Here is a 16,822-nt window from a genome sequence, read left to right as displayed (position 1 = left end):
GATTTTTTTTGTGTACAATCTACAAATCCCCCACGATGCAGAAAAAAATTGCACAGCAATGAAGGGGTGAAACTCTAAAACATCTAGAGTGCAAAATCAACACACCAACTCACACACGCGCGGACACACACTTGAACACACACCTATGAATTGGACACTGCAACTATGTAAAATAAAATCAATAATTCAACTACAATGCAGTAAAAAAGTGGACAGCAAGGAAGGGGTTACACTTTAAAACATCAAGAGTATAAAACAGATACATCCACTCACACTTACTTAACACACTCTCACAGACACACACATACAGAATTATACATACTCAAATGAATTGGTATCATATAGCCCATATAGCCAAAATGAGTCAGAAGACTGAAATAAGAGGTTTTTATTTTTATAGAATTTTAGTAACAAACTATTTAAAACAACAAAAAATATAAACCTTGACAAAAAGTAGTCTTTGAGAATGCCTTAATATACATTTAAATCCACAACCTAATAAAAGTAAACAATTATGTATAAAAACAGCTAGGGAATTCACAAGCCTCTCTATAGAGTCCTATACAGGAATCTAGTGGTTACACCATGAAATTATAGGTTTTTCTTTTTTTGCTCTCACCAGGAGGTGCTATTCTGCCTTCAAAAATTGGATTTTAATGGCCTAGTCTCTATTTTAATCTGAAATACTGCAGTAATTGAAAAATAATTGAAAAATATATAAAAATATTTTTTGTACTATTTTCAATGTGAAAAATTTATCATAATTATTGCATAAATATTAATTAGTACCATGAAATTCTCTCAAAATACAAAAGAAAAAATATTATTGAACAAAAATATATTAGATTGATTTTACTAAAGAAAAAAAAAAGTTACATTTCAGGTGTCCGGTCACTTTTGACTGCGAAGACCATGAGTGTGACTCCCAAATGAGGAGCGCAAAAGTCATGTCCCTTAACTATAAACAGCCTACAGTTTATAAAACAAACTATACTGTTATTTTATGAATAATTTCAAGTGGTGCGTTTGTGATTTTACCCTCTTGCGGCTTATTGCTCAACAACACCACCACCAAACCACAAACTTTTCTCACCAAGACCATCCATCAAATACTAAAACTGCACCGCGACGGCACAGATAACAGTCCATAAAACCAGGAAGGCAATAAATAATAAGGTGAGAATATAACACACCCTCTTCAGTAATAAAAAAACAGTGTGTGTGTGTGTGTGTGTGTGTGTGTGTGTGTGTGAGGGAGAGTTGAGAGACGGAGACAGGGCATTGATGCTTTACAGAGATTTCCCCGCTGTCCTCTTTGTCTGTCAGGGTGAATGTGATGATTTACCCTTTCAACCCTCTACATTACGAGTAAATAACTCGCATATGCGACTAAATCGTCACTCTGGCGACTAAATGATGTCTAATATTAGCCAATTGCTAATAAATTCTCAGATTTTACTCGCCAGTGTGTGAGTTGGAGGCTAAGTATAAGTTTAGCACAGATATCGCTGCGTATGAGAGCAGATGTGTTCGCCCTGTGGCGACGGGGGTGAAACCCGCGTCAGAGGGAGGGCACTAACCTTGCTCTTTTATCTCCCGCTGGCAGCGTGTTGGGATCATGACGTTCGTTCTGATGTATCGATCGGTGGGTCGAGCACCTCACCGTGTGCTCGGCCCCCTCGCAAGCCTCTGTAAACACTTAAATCCAGCCGATCAATGCGGCTCATTCAACCTGTGGCATTGAGACGCTCGCTCACACACGCGGTGAATCCCAAACGCACACACACATATTGACACGGCCCGCAAACAAATTAGAGATAGAAAGGCCCTGCAGAATGACAAAAGCATCGGTATGAAAAATCTGCTTTTCGCTAAATGAGCTTTGTGGAGAAACAGAGAGATGAGAAAAAGACTGAGAGAGTGGTGGGCGAGGTAGACAGCCAGAGAGAGACAGACAGACAGGGGAGAAAAAGATAAATCGATTGGTGATCCAGGTAATCTGTGGGTATGTCCCGGTGTTTGCACTGGTGACATTGCAGCAGAGGCACACCGGAGAGATCAATGAGCCTCCTATTGTTCTTCTGTAATCCTTAACTATCCATAAGTAATTAACCTTCACATGAGAGGACAGGAAATAAATAAGGAAGGGAGGGGAAGGCTACCGGGTGGAGGGAGAATAGCAATGAGGACAAGAGCTGGAGAGTCTATTTCCCTCCCTGTCTGTCTCTCTTTATCTGTCTGTCTTCATCTCTCCCTCTATCTATACATCTATCTATTTATAGACAGATAGAACGACAGAGTGATAGATGGATAGAATGAGTGACAGAACATTCGATAGAACGATAGATGGAACAACATAAAGAATGACAAAATGAAAGATGAACAGAGAGAATGCTAAAAAGATAGATAGAAAGAGAACGATATAACTTTAGACTGAATAAACAGAAAGATAGATAAACAGAACAGTAGATAGAGCGATAGAGAGATATAACTATATAATAACAGAACAATAGATATCATAGAACGATAGATAGATAGAACGACAGACAGACAGATAGCCTCCATCTATCCTTCTGTCCATCACATTATCTGTCTCTCTCTCTGACCGTCTGCCCATCTTATTACCATCTCTCTGTTTCTGTCTGCCACTCTTTCCATCTGTCTCCCTCTTTCACCATTTGTCTCTCTCTCTCACTGTCTTTCTTTCAGAGTTTCTTTCATAGATAATTGATCTTCTGTATTTTTGAGTCTGACATTTTCACAGGATATTGTCAGTTTGTTTACATTTACACAACCATTTCCCAAGCATCATCTGTCAGATACTGGCCTGTCTGCATCTCCATGGCTCTGGCATATCATACACGTCAGTGCACTATTAGCGAAGCAAACTGATGTGCTCAACAAAAAGGACACATTCAGAGAGGTGTATTATCAGTCAAGCGGACCAACTGATCCATGTGGAAGGTCATTAGACACTTACCCACGAATTCAGAGAGGAAGACCACAAAAAAGGGAGTGACCAGGTCATTAATGCCCTGCACGTATCCACTAGCGGGGTGACGGATGGCCCAGATGAACAGAATCCGCTCAAACACCTGAAAAACAAGACAATCCCTTTCACTGATTAACAAAAATGATTCATTTCTCGTAACAACTGTGATTGTTGTGGAGACTTTTGACTTTTAATTGATGTTGCTTAATTCACTCTCCACAGACCAACTGGCTTGTATTTTCAAACGCAGCTGCATTTTAAGTGCAAGTTCCTTGTGGTTTATGGGTTACAAGTGTTGCACACTCCTAAGTTAAAAACACCACAGCACCTCCTGCTGGTAAGCATCCAACGACACAAAGCTCAGTTAAACCAACTCGTGCTGGCAACACCTATCCAGAGATCATCATCAGCGAAATTAGACAAAAATATTCAGTGGAGACGGGTTTTTTTCTGATGATTTTTTTTCTGATGATACATCAGGTCAAATAAAATAAAATGTTTATACATTTATGTGCAAATATTTGAATTCAATAAAATGTTAATTTTGTTAACTAAAATTATATGACATTTTATTAGGTAAAATGGAATAAAATTATTTATAAATAGAAAAATATTTTTTTTCTCCAGAAGTGTATAATTTTTGTCTGTTATTTATTTATTTTATTTTTTGTCTGTTATTTAACTTTACCTATCTATTTATCTATCTATCTATATATATATATATATATATATATACAAACAAAATATCTATATAAGATGTAATACAAAAACAACAAAAAACTATGAATATAAACAAAAGTACGTAAAAACAAACACTGATAAGGAACGGAATTTTTTCTTGAGTGAATCTCATGAAACCTTTCAAGAATATGTCCTGGTCATACTTCACCCCAAAATGAAAGAAAGACAAACTATATTTTGTATCAAGTTATTATTTACATGAGAACTGGAAGAAAAATGTGCTTAAAAGTCATTGTTTAAATGCACTGCAACGATGAAATGTTTTGCATTACAGTAATGGTGTATTGTCATTTACGCCAGTTAAAAAAACAAAAACAAAAAAACAACAACATCATATTACATTAATTAGATTCTACTGAAAATCACCACTGAGGAAAATGGAAATGGATACTAAAAACACTCTTATGAGTAATGATAATTTGGGACAAAATATGCTTGTCTCTAAAAACAAAAAACTATGAATATAAACAAAAGTACGCAAAAATAAACACTGATAAAGAAAGGAATAGTAAGCTCTTTTCTTAAGTGAATCTCATTAAATATTTCAAGAATATGTCTTCATCATATTTCATCCCAAAGTTAAAAGAAAGACAAATTATATTTTATATTTTAAGGTATATTTCCTCAATCACCACTGAGAAAATGGGGGGAAAAACCTCAGATGTATATACACACACACACATACATTCATACATACATACATATATATACATATACATATATATATATATATATATATATATTGTTGTGCCTGTTGTGTGAGATCAGACGTCTGTATGACGCTGGTGGGTCTGTCACAGGTGCGCTTTGCAACGAGACTCAGGTGTTGCCGCTTCACTTACCTCTTGCACCAGCGGTTGCTGGAACAAAGGAATCAAAGGGTTTGTCCTCGGGATATCGATGTGAATCTATGGAAAGACACACACAGGTGTATACAGGTAAGCTCAAATGCACACCCACACAAACACAAACCAGTTACCGAATCAGCGTGTCAGGAACACAGGTTTTAAGAGATTAAATCAATATGGCCCAACAGCACTAAATTGAGTTACATGTGCCTTTTCCCTTCCAGTAAATGGAAGAAAACCATCAGGGCCCAAACTGCACACGCTATCGATCTGGTTTCATAACAAGCTATACACAAAACCTGCATGAATTCACTTGGAAAGCGGACAGCGCAGCGTCCAGCCGCACATACAGGTGGCGACCCTTCTGTTTCATCCGGTTCTCTCTTATTTTCTTCCCTCTTTCTATTTCTACTTCCAACTTATGTTTGAAGAAATGGCTTTGTAGTAATGCAGGTCACTTGAAGGCCACCGAAGTGCGGTTCGCTCGTATTCACCGCCATTCCTCGCCCTCTCAGACTGTGACCACACTAAAAGGTCATTTAGTGTTTCTGCCCAGACAGCCAGGGGCCAGTCCAACGGTTCTGTATGACCATATAAATCCTTTTAAAGGTCTGTGTCCGATTTGTATTGCAGTAGACGAAATGAGGGGCTGGGAGCCAGCAAGCCCTAAGGAACCGGACAAGAGAGGAGAGAAGGCAGCGCATAGCAATCGACTACCAGTCCTGCACCATTAACCTGAGTTTTACAGCCCATAAGAATATTGATCCCGGCCCCCTTCTTCCCCATTAATAACACGCAGGACAAAATCTGGCGTATTACTGTTATAGCTTTCTAGAAGCAGGTGTAACCTTGACTGACTCACTGTAGAGATGATGAGGTTCCTCAACAGATTGGCGTCTGGTGTAGCCTAGTGGTTAAAGGGATGGCTCACCCAAAAATCATCCTTAAATCAAAAATCTAAAACATTTAGGTTTCAAAGAAAAGATGCAAAAGCCTTGTGCACTACATAACGAGTCTTCTGAGGTCATACGATGAGGTCTGTGTTAGGAACAGACTGAAATTTACAATGGCTGCTGCAAATTCAGCTTTGCATCACAGGAATAAATTACATTTTAATATATTAAAATAGAAAAGCGCTGTTTTACATTGTAATAATATTTCACAGTATTTTTGACTGATTAAATGCAGCCATGATGAGCATAAGGTTTTTACCGACCCCAAATGGAAGTTTTTTTCAGGGTTTTTTCAAATCAACCAGTCTGTCTTAAAGAAGCCCTGTCCAATTAAGCAGGTTTTACTGTCATGTTCACAAAACACAAATCAGATGTGTTTTGAGGGATGTATGAACACTGCAATGCATCCCTGTAATAGCAAAACGAACAGACATTCAACAAATAATATTTGGAATTTAAAAACATAATATCTGTAATCTTGCAAACTATCTTACGAGATCCTTTTCCACTGAAATTCACCCATGCATTATCTGTTTTCATGCCATAACAGACAGTAGGTTTACATATTATGATGTTTTCCAACTAACAACCTGGATTTAAACAAATATTCTGGGTTGCTTTCAACATAATGTCTATGGACGGCATTCGTGACATGCTGTCCATTAGAACAGACAATGCATTTCCTGTTTACGCGCTGTTTGTAATAACTGACACCATGACGGTACGTACATTGCCATTAGATATAATAATGTACACAATAAACTTGAATAAAAAAATTCCATAAAATCCATACCTAACATTAAGACCTCAAAACAAAACAACATTGAAACAAAATTCAATACTTTGAAAATTTAAAGGTACTTCAAACAACTGTAATGGAACCGTTAAATATTTGGATATTAATTATGGAACACTGAGTCAAATGTCTGGTTACTCCTCAAGCCTGCTTTGTAAGCAAGACTTGTGGATTGATGAAGGTGCTCTCTTACTCTTAGAAATTGTGTAGAAAGGATCAGAAATGAATTGGTCGATTTCAGCCAACTCTTCCACTTTTCTATTCAGAACATAATCAGAAGCAGGCCGGGTTGAGTTTTACCTGTCTGTAAGTGTCTCTGTGATTCTCATCTGTTGTGGAGTGGTAATACTGCTCGATGAAGCCAAAATACTCCTCCCTCTTCCTCTGGAGAACCAGATCCCTTCGTTCCCTATTGGCTGGAAGATAGCCCTGAGAGAAAGCACATGGAAAGAAGTAAATACAAATTTAATAGCGTTCAGAAAAGAACTTTTTTTAAAATTTTTTTTACAGTTTTGCTGCTTAATATTTTTGTGGAAACCGTGATAATGTATTTTAAGATTCTTTGATGAATAGAAAGGTCAGAAGAACAGCATTTATTTGGAATCTTTGAAAAATAAATAAATTATCACTTTTGATCCATTTATTGAACTGTAGCTTTGGGTCCCTACTTCAATGCAAGTCTATGGGTTTTTCACCCATTATATAGCCCATTAGGGCAAAATTTGCCTGTTATATTGTCCACCAAGAAAACTTTGTAATTCAGATTGTATAAAGTAATTGCTTCAATAATAGTATAGTATGAGCAATAATAATAGTGATGCTTGCCTTAGCAAACACCACTAACTAAGAAACACAGAACACAAACCTCAGATCTCAAAAGTCAAGAAAAAAAAAAAATCTACAACTCTGGGAGAAACTTCTAATCGTCTAGCTACTAAACTAACACTCAGAAAGGATGCGATTGTGCTAGTACATACTTAGTAACTACAGATGATTCCCTAAAGAGCAGTCAACAAGAGCAGGCTATTTGTAGAGCAGACGTGGAAGTGTGGAACTGTCAGTTAGACGTTGTCATGACATCATGTTTCTGATAATGGTGTTTTTGAAAGTGCCTTCCCCTCCCATTGTTTCTCAACTCTTGTTTTAATGAGCACACACAGAGTTGCCAAGCGCTTGAACACATAAATGATAACGTACATTCAGAATCCGACTCGATGCAGCTCACGTCTGTTGCTTCAGGCGAATAAGAAGTGCACAAACTCTGCTCGTTTGGTTTCACCCCATCATCGGCCCTTCGAAACTTTAATAATGGCTATTAAATTCCACGCTGAAAATTTAAATGATCTTAAAACGGCTTTCCAATGCGATTCTGAGAAGGCCTTGGTGAGGTTTGTGTGCTGTAAAACCTGGATCGAAGCTAGAAACATTCACTTTGGTGACATAACACAAACATGATGTGGACCAATAAAAACAAAAAGCAAGAGTTGCTCTTTACAATCACAATTTGAATATGAAAAGCGGAGACGAAACATTTAGTTTTTTGGCACATTAGCATTCATTTTGCACGCGTGTCTACCTCGGTAACTTTATACATATGGAATTATTCTGTCTAATCCCCCAGCAAACATTGCATGAAGCAGTAAAAGCTTGGAGGAGCTGGGTCGGGGTGGGGATTTGCTTGTACAGCTTAGCCTGGAGGTGTGTGTTATTGACTGTGTAAGCATGCACCAGAAATGTAAATGAGGCTTGTAAAGCAGTCCCCGAACATCCACACACATACAGCCACAACACACACTCTACCCCTCCGATGATGACAGTCACAATTCTGCTGACATTAAGTGCTCAGCAAAACCAATATTGCAAAACAAATCCATAACACACATTAAACTGAAAGTGGCATGGAATTATATATATATTTTCCTTGATAAATGGTTTATTTTATTACAGTATTTTCTATTATTCATTCAAATGAATATCCATTTGGCTTGATTTCAAATAAGTAATTTCAAGAAGTAGTTTAAAACAGAATTAATTATTTTCCCAATGAAAACGGATATATTAAGATAATATAATAATAATAATATTAATATAAAGTATTGGAAGGAATTGAAACCGTGGCCTAGAGGTTAGGGCATGTATGATGGTGCCTGTGAACAATGGGAGTTCAAATTCAGCTCGCAACATATTTCAGTCCAATTCTTCCCTCTTTTCACATCGTTTCTTGTCCTCTCACTGCTGTTTGTTTAAATAAAATGCAAAAATAGAAATGAAATAAACAACAGTATAAGTAAATACTTACCGATAAGAGTCTCCAGGTGACTGGTCGAACTTCACGAGGGATTCCCGACCAGCTATGCTTCCGTAACTCCTCTGAATGAACAAAATACAGTGCAGAGTTAATCTAAAATGAAAAATACTTCAACAGCACAGTGAAACTGGCATCTTCTGCGATGTTGTTTCATAGCTACACTGGTGAACAGCTGCTTTTAATACTCAACTTGATGACACAATCATACTGCAGTTTGTACCCAAAAGTACAATGTAAAAAAAAAAAACCTGCAGGAGCAGGAGGAGGGGGTTGGAATTAAAGTATATGGACCGAGCCTTAATCAGCAGTTAAAACATGCAATAAGAATTTGTTCATATGCTGTGATAGAAAATCTAGAAAATCATGTTTTAAATCAAGTCACCGGTCTTCACAGGACCGGTGACACTCTAACTTATAGTTCAATCAACATAATCAATAAACAATTACTTTTAATTAGCAAACACATTCAGTTTTCACAACCATGCCACCTTGAATTATGGCAACTCCAATAAGACAGCAAGCCATAGCTGCACATTGATTTTAAAAGTAATGGCTGGGAAGTTCACGATTCATAGGTGATGGAGCAACGGCTTGGGATGTCAACATGATGTTTGGAGAGCACATTTAGACAAACAGCTTAAAAGCATCTGTGTCGTGGCCTGCTGTCATGTTTTACCTGTGGCGCTCAAGTGAACTATGCTCGTTCGAACTTGGCTTTCATTATTTCACAATTCTGTTTATCTCCTAATGCACCATAAAAATAATTTTCTTAATCAGAATTGGTCTTGTTTTCCAGTAAAATCTATAAACATCCTTACAACAAGATATATTTACTCGAGAAGGAAAATTGCATAAGATATCAAGACTTGTTTTCAGGGAAAATATCCTGAAATAAGTTGATATTTCTTATCACATTGTCGGTTTCTTGTTAGAAGTATAAATCTCAAATTATGATAGATCTATGCTTAAAAGAAGAGAAAATATTTGCAGATGGGTAAGAAAAATAAACTTAATTCAAGACATATTATTAAGCAGGAGTTTTATAATATACTGTATATGTTTAATAATACATTATGAATGAGTTTTATATCGTACACAGTTTTGCTTCTCAAGTGAATTTATTTTGTTTGACTGGAAAACAAGATACAAATACTGATTAAGAAAATGATTTCGGAGTTTATTTCCTTATGATTTTCTACTATGTCTCTGAATAAAAATATATTAATTTCACAAAATGCTGTAAGTACCCTTTACTTTGGAGATTTGGGATATGAGATTTGAAATACTTTGGACAAATGAACACAGATAATTAAAATGTCACAAAGAAAAACTATTTTCCAAGAACAATAAGCAATTCCACAGTGAAGTATGGTAATTGTTTTTTTTTTTATTATTACAATTCGATTTCTTCAGAAAATTTGTCCTTGCAAACGTGCTATGATATGTGTTGCTATGCGGTTGCTAGGGTATTCTGTGGGGTTGCTAGGTGGTTTCATACCAGCACCAAGCCAAAATAGCCCCAAGGCTCCAATCACTTACAAAAGCAGATGTCTCCTTAACACAAAGTATCAGTAAACAAATCAGGACGAGTTACTTGCTAAAGAGCGACTGATCGTGATTATGACTCCTGCCTTTGCTATAACCACTATAAAAGAATAAAAGTCTATTATATTGTACTTTCGAGTCTTACAATAAAGAGCAAAGATAACTGTTGTCATGACAACCAGATGAATCATAGTGAATTTGAACAATTCTCTTTGTCTGCTCCTTTTATTTATTAAATTTTTTTGAACGGAGCTTTTCAACTCCACCACTCTCAATTACTTATATTGTCATTGTTATGAAGTAAACATTAGTTTGCAGGTGGATGCCATTAGACCAGATTCCATCAATATGTCCAGATGCTGAAGTCTACACCACTTTTTAAGGATTGTTTTTGCAAACTCCCGCCAAGCCCTCTGGGTCATTGTGATCAGCGAATGCAAAACCGCTTTTCACAACGTCTATGAAAACGTAAAGACTTGCTGAGAAACATCTGGTGAGATCGCTCCTGGGTCGTTTTTGAGTTAGAACAAACACGAAACTGATATCCAAGCGCTCCTAAAATACTAATGGCATTGGACACCTGCCAACTGTCATATTATAGCAGAATGATGAAAGATCTCAGAAGCTATTATGAACTCAGAATACTGTGCAGGGAAGCCCCTCCAACTATATCACAAGCACATTTTTCATAAGGCGCTGTGAAAGAAGTGCATAAGCATTATTTTCCCCTCCAATGACTGATGGTTCTCATTCCTGTGTGATTTCAGCCTGTCGCTCAGAAAGCTCAGAGCCTGCGGAGGCTGAAACTTAGTTATAAGGCAAATAATAGTGAGTCTCTTTGATAACATCATTATAGCATCAGTGGCACAAATGAGCGAAGGCAGACACAGAACTTGTTTTTGTTCCGCCAGCTCGCAGGTGCACTCGAAGAGACGATTGGTTGGAGAACGTGGGGAGAACAGAAGGGCCTCTCAGCATGAAATCGGGAAGACTAGGATAACATCATGGACGGTTTTTATCCATTCTTCCATCCCACACTGTCTCACCTGGCAAAGAGATTCAGCTAGAGGCGGAAAAACAGGCGAGAGAATGAGGTGTGAACACATGTGAGGGTTTTGCGGCTTTCTGTTTTGAGATGGTCCCTGATGGATGGGCTTTAATATCTTATTCAAGTAACCCACAAGTGGCCACTTTTATAATCTGCTTAAAACAGACCTTATCCCTTGTTTTCCTTTTAATGCTAGCACAAATCTCTGATCGTTTGTTTTAAAGCTTACCCAGGTCTGTGTTGGGACTTGCAAGTAGCTGCTTGAATTTATCCAATCGAGTCTTCTCTCTCACCGTCATAGGCGGAGCTCCTGAGCTATTTTGGTCCGAAATGCGGGCAACCAATGGAATGACGGGCCGTACAGGAAGTGAATGCTGTTTCTGCAGAGTACTGCGAGCTAAACAGGACAGAAAAATACATATATTAAGCATTAATATTAAAATATATTTTATAAAAAATATTTAAAAAATTATATATGTATATAATCATATATAAATTATTATATATGATTATATGTTAATATTTTTTTTTTCAATCAAGGTACTATTAAATAAATAAAAACATAATAATTTAATAATAATTTAATATGGATATATATCATAAACACACCCTTTTTTATACAGTTTTTTCCTTAATTATTTTTGGTTGTTTCATTAAAATATCCTTTAATTCAGTCAATATTTTGTCATGTCATATTAATAAATTTTAATCCATTTTACTTAAAATAATGTTTTTTTTTTTGTTTGTTTGTCAAATAGACAAAAATAACATTTTCTTTTGTTGACAAGAATTACTCTTCCTATGGTCTCATTCATGAAACATGAGCAACACAAATGTTCAATTATGATGAGGATAATAAACTCAAGCTAGCTTTCTTTAAAGGTTAGGCATGGCCAAAATGTTACTTGTTTTACCAACCCTTATCTGAAAATTTTAGACCTCGTTTGGTTGGAAGTATCTACTTGCAAGCAGCCTTTGAATGGACGGTCAAAAAGTAATTTATACAACCATACCAGCCTTATAACAAACAGTAAAGTAGGCGGAAAAACCCCACATCTGATACACCTTGATGATTTTATATGCATTTTACTCCTTACAATGGTGCAGCTTAAAAACAACAGCTACCAGCATACCTGCATTAACATTCAGCTGAGCGTCGCTACAGGACTTTATCACCCTGCCATTGGCTGGACCGCTTTCGTCGTCCAGTCGATCTAGAACGGGGTTTGTGCTGATTGATTCCTGCCTGTCCAGTGGGCGGGGCAGTGACTCTGTGTCCTCTGGGGCTTTGATGAGTTTGACGCAGGACGTATGAGGCATGGATCGTGATTGGACAGGTGAAGATGAGGGCTGTTTGAGACTAAACATACCATCATCCTCTTCATCATCAATGTCCCATGCATCATTGGTGCTCCGAGCAAATTCGTGGAAAGTTGAAGGTTTTTTGGATTTGGTGTACAAACTGCTGGCCTTTGGAGTATCTTTTAATCTGTAGGGAAACAAATAAAGAGCTTTTTGAAAATGGCAATATTGCACACACTCTATAACATATGAACTGGTTACAGTTAGAAAGGATCATGCAAGACAAATAAACAAAAAAAGTTGCAAAAGGTTTATGCAAATCTTGCACTCAAACATGTTCAGATGGATTCATACCACAACTGAAAGGCAGAAAACATAAAGAGTAAAGCACAAATAACTGAAAAACAAATGGCTGATTTGCCCACAGACAGTCGACAGCTAGCAGCAACACTTACAGACGGTGTCTGCGTGGGTCCAGAGGAGGGTGCTGTGCTCCATATACTGGCTGCAAGCTAAGAAAAACAAAAGCTGATGTGTGCTATAAAGAGAGTCAGAAACAGGACTGGATGATCCTGAATATTTTCAGCCTTATCATAAGACAGTACCTGACATACATCTCTCAATATTTACGTATTTACAGTCTCATGCTGTTCCAAAACCGTATGACTTTCCTTCTTCTATGGAATAAAAAAGGTAAAAATCTAAGGAATATCCTGGCCACTTTTCCATGTAAAGAAAGGTTGACTGGGAACATCAACCTTTAAAATGAGATAAAAGGCACCATAAAAGTACAACAAAGCTTTAAATCAGAAGTCAGAGTCACATAGTGATAGTGAAACTAGGTTAATGGCACAGGTGTTTTCATGTCAGAATACTAACTTATTGCATTCCACATAGGGCTGGACGATATGACCAAAATTGATATAACGATATATTTCTTAATTTCGGTCGATACAATATAATTCCTCAGATAAAATGAAAATGTCATTGAAACTTTTCTGAAGACAGTCGGTTCCCTTCACAGATACATTTATATAAAACACCCGCGACATTTTTTGATTTTGAAACGTGCAGTGCTCATGTTTATTCAACGAAGTCAAACGGCACAAATAAATAAATGTATGGGAAACCCTGGTAATGTATATCGAAATATCGGAAATGTGTTTAAAAATCATATCACCGTTATTGAAAAAAATTATATCGCGATACATATTGATATTGAATTATTGTCCAGCCCTAATTCCACATAATATAGCCCATGCAACAGTTTCAGATAGTAGTTAGTAGCTACATTACATTACATACACTACCATTTAAAAAAAAAATTTGGGGGGCGGATACTATTTTTATTCACAAGGATTCATTAATTTGAGCAAAAGTGGATTGGTTAGGGTTAAGTTTAAACCTGAGTGGTGTAGACCATTAAGGAAACAAATCAGATCATGAATCACAGCAGTCACATAGAAATGGAAAGTCAATTTAAATACATTGTATTATGAGGTACAGAGTGCTAGGTATTACTATTTTGGACGTTTGGCAAATAATCATACATAAAAGTTGCATACTATTAGGGCTGTACGATAAATCGAAATGGAATCGAGATCGCCGATTACAGAACCGACATTACTAACAAAATGCGCATGACAATCGCATTCGATTAATCGTGCAGCCCTACATACTATGAACAGAATATATAATACATACTGCAGAAACAGTAAGAATATGATTGCATTATTCCAAACACTGCCTCTAGAAAAAAGCAACAACCAAATAAAAGTTGCATTAAAATCATTGTGACATTTGTATACTGCAAATATACTCTGAATAATCAATATAACCCCCAGCCCTAGTCAGAAACACAAAGCGAAAAACAAGTATCTAGAGATGCAGAGGTAGTTTAAAACAATTCCAGAGCAGGAGGATAGACCTGCTAGTGCTTGTTGACAGCAAAAAATACATCTCAAATTAAAAGCCAAGCACACTGCTGGGTCCTCCGCATCACTACAACATATAAATATTAATCTCTACAATATTAGAGGCTATTGTGAGTTACTGTGCAATATCCTGCATAATGCTGAGAGAAGTTCAAACACTGCAGTGCTAAGCAGAATTTTTACGGGCAACACAGGGCCATAGGTGTGGTCATATTGTTGAAAGGAAAATTAACAGTATGGTTGTTTACAAGGCCCTTTTCTGTGAAATCAACACAATACTAAATGCATTATGTGCAAATGGGACCACATAATAATTGGCAAAAGCACAATGCAGCTGAAATACGGCTCATCAATTTTCATGCGAGTAGAAAAGAAAAGGTAAATTACTTCTAGATATGTAAGCAAGCTGCTCGCATTTGCATTAAATATTGGGCTGTGAGCAAGGAGTGTGTTTGAGTGTGTGAGCAGTTTCCCGGAGGGCAGCCTTATCTTAAATGTATGCCATCCCTTCTGTTACACACACACACACACACACACACAGAAGTCTTTTCCACACTATAATCTACATACAAAAGCTAACAGAGTGGGAAAACTGTCAATGTAATTAATAATTTCCAGTGAGAATTTCATTAACATGCTATTATAATGAATCAAACAGGTCTATAATTCAGTTATCAACTAACATGAAGACACACTCTGTGAATGAACACCTTTTCGTGTGCCTTTCTACAGCTGTAGGTCATGTTATTTTGACTAGGATGACACCAAGGTTGTGTGGAGGCATCTAGTATCACTTTTGCATGCTCTGTCCCTTCTGTTAAATGAGATAAATGGTGGGAAAGTGGCCACACCTCTCGTCCACTCATGTTACAGCCGGATCACACCCACTGCGCTTCCTCCAAATGCCGCCTATTCACCCGAACAAGCAACTCAAACAGTCTGGCATCACAACCACACCCAAACAATAACGGCTGCTTCGGTTCAACCTGTTCATCTTTCCCAGAGGGGAATCCCATCCATATTTAACATCATCTTCATTGTGCACTGCTCATAATGCAGCAATTTTCTGAAGGTAGGAGACCATGAAAACTATAGTAAAACTTTCACATTTCAATTTTCAGAGACAAAGAACTGTTAAAAGAGAATTGCTTCCAAAAAAAAAAAGCATGACCTTTTGTCAATGGATAAGCCATTAAAGTTCAGGAATTTGTAATTTATTTTAAAAAGATTGTGAGACCAACATCACCATATTATTATTTTATTTTTTTAAATTTCTTTTAATTTTTTTATTACGTTACATTTCAAAAGTTTGGGGTCAGTATAATTATTTTAAAGAAATGTATACTTTTATTCAGCAAGGTCACAATAATTTGATTTTAAAAAATGACTGATTACTTTGATTTAAAAAAATGAATGATTTATAAAAAATAAAGACATTTATAATGTACAAAAGATTTCTATTTTAAATATATGCTGTTCTTTTGAACTTCGTATTCATCAAAGAACACTGAAAAAAAAATTGAATCATAAGAAATGTTTCTTGAGCAGAAAATCAGCATATAAACCTTATTCAGGTAGGTTAGATGCCATATTGAATTTAACGAAAGAAAACGAGGCTGTAAGAGATAGACTTACAGTCTTTACAATAGTATGCATTGTATAAAGGTCATAGATTGCGTAATTTTCAATCTCAGCATATAAAACTTTTTCAGAAAGACGTTTCGTCAGGTGAATGTTTACATTTTATAAACACTTTTTTTAATTGAAATAATATTTCACAATATAACAGATTATATTATATTGAACACCAAATCAGCATAATATAATGATTTCTAAAGGATCATGTGACACTGAAGACTGAAATGGCTGCTGTATTTTAAAATACAGTTTTAAAATATAATTTTTTTTTTTAAACTGTAATAATAACTGTTCTGACTGTATTTTTGATTAAATAAATGCAGCCTTGGTGGAAATTTCCTTTTTCAAAAACATAAAATATCTTACTGACACCAAGCTTTTGAATGGTAACAAACATCAGTGTGTCAAAAAATAAATACATAAATAAATAAATTTCACTTTATTGTGTGTATACAACTTGCATAAAAATAAAGTAGTCCCCCTCCAATCCTGTAAAAGAGACTGAACAAGATCTAGGAGTAAAAAAGAACAAGATCTAAGAAGACAATGGCAAGTTAACAACATAAAACCTATTGGCAATAACTTCTAGATAATACAGAGATAATATTGAAATAACAGCAAATGATCTGGAACTTTAAAGGGGTCATATGATGCGATTTCAAGTTTTCCTTTCTCTTTGGAGTGTTACAAGCTGATTGTGCATAGATAAGATCCCTG

At 36.4% G+C, this 16,822-nt stretch overlaps 1 protein-coding gene across 4 annotated transcripts in view; it reads right to left on the bottom strand.

Moving 5' to 3' along the window:
• Nucleotides 1-16,822, bottom strand: part of LOC107734531 (TBC1 domain family member 22B-like) — a 52,235-nt gene that overhangs the window by 31,200 nt on the left and 4,213 nt on the right. For 2 of the 4 annotated variants that reach the window (XM_016546511.1, XM_016546514.1), the window contains exons 2-8: nucleotides 12,989-13,045; nucleotides 12,365-12,720; nucleotides 11,461-11,628; nucleotides 8,630-8,700; nucleotides 6,631-6,759; nucleotides 4,576-4,641; nucleotides 2,981-3,095 (exon numbers count right to left, since the gene is read on the bottom strand). In XM_016546511.1, the coding sequence (XP_016401997.1) occupies nucleotides 2,981-3,095; nucleotides 4,576-4,641; nucleotides 6,631-6,759; nucleotides 8,630-8,700; nucleotides 11,461-11,628; nucleotides 12,365-12,720; nucleotides 12,989-13,045 (962 nt within the window). The remainder of the gene's footprint in view (nucleotides 1-2,980; nucleotides 3,096-4,575; nucleotides 4,642-6,630; nucleotides 6,760-8,629; nucleotides 8,701-11,460; nucleotides 11,629-12,364; nucleotides 12,721-12,988; nucleotides 13,046-16,822) is intronic. The other 2 variants (XM_016546513.1, XM_016546512.1) reach the window with 1 other exon arrangement.

This window comes from Sinocyclocheilus rhinocerous, unplaced genomic scaffold (genome assembly GCF_001515625.1).
Source record: "Sinocyclocheilus rhinocerous isolate Xijiao unplaced genomic scaffold, SAMN03320098_v1.1 scaffold99, whole genome shotgun sequence".
Classification (NCBI taxonomy): domain Eukaryota; kingdom Metazoa; phylum Chordata; class Actinopteri; order Cypriniformes; family Cyprinidae; genus Sinocyclocheilus; species Sinocyclocheilus rhinocerous.
Note: the sequence above shows the minus strand (reverse complement) of the source record. Positions and strands in the feature narration are given on the sequence as shown.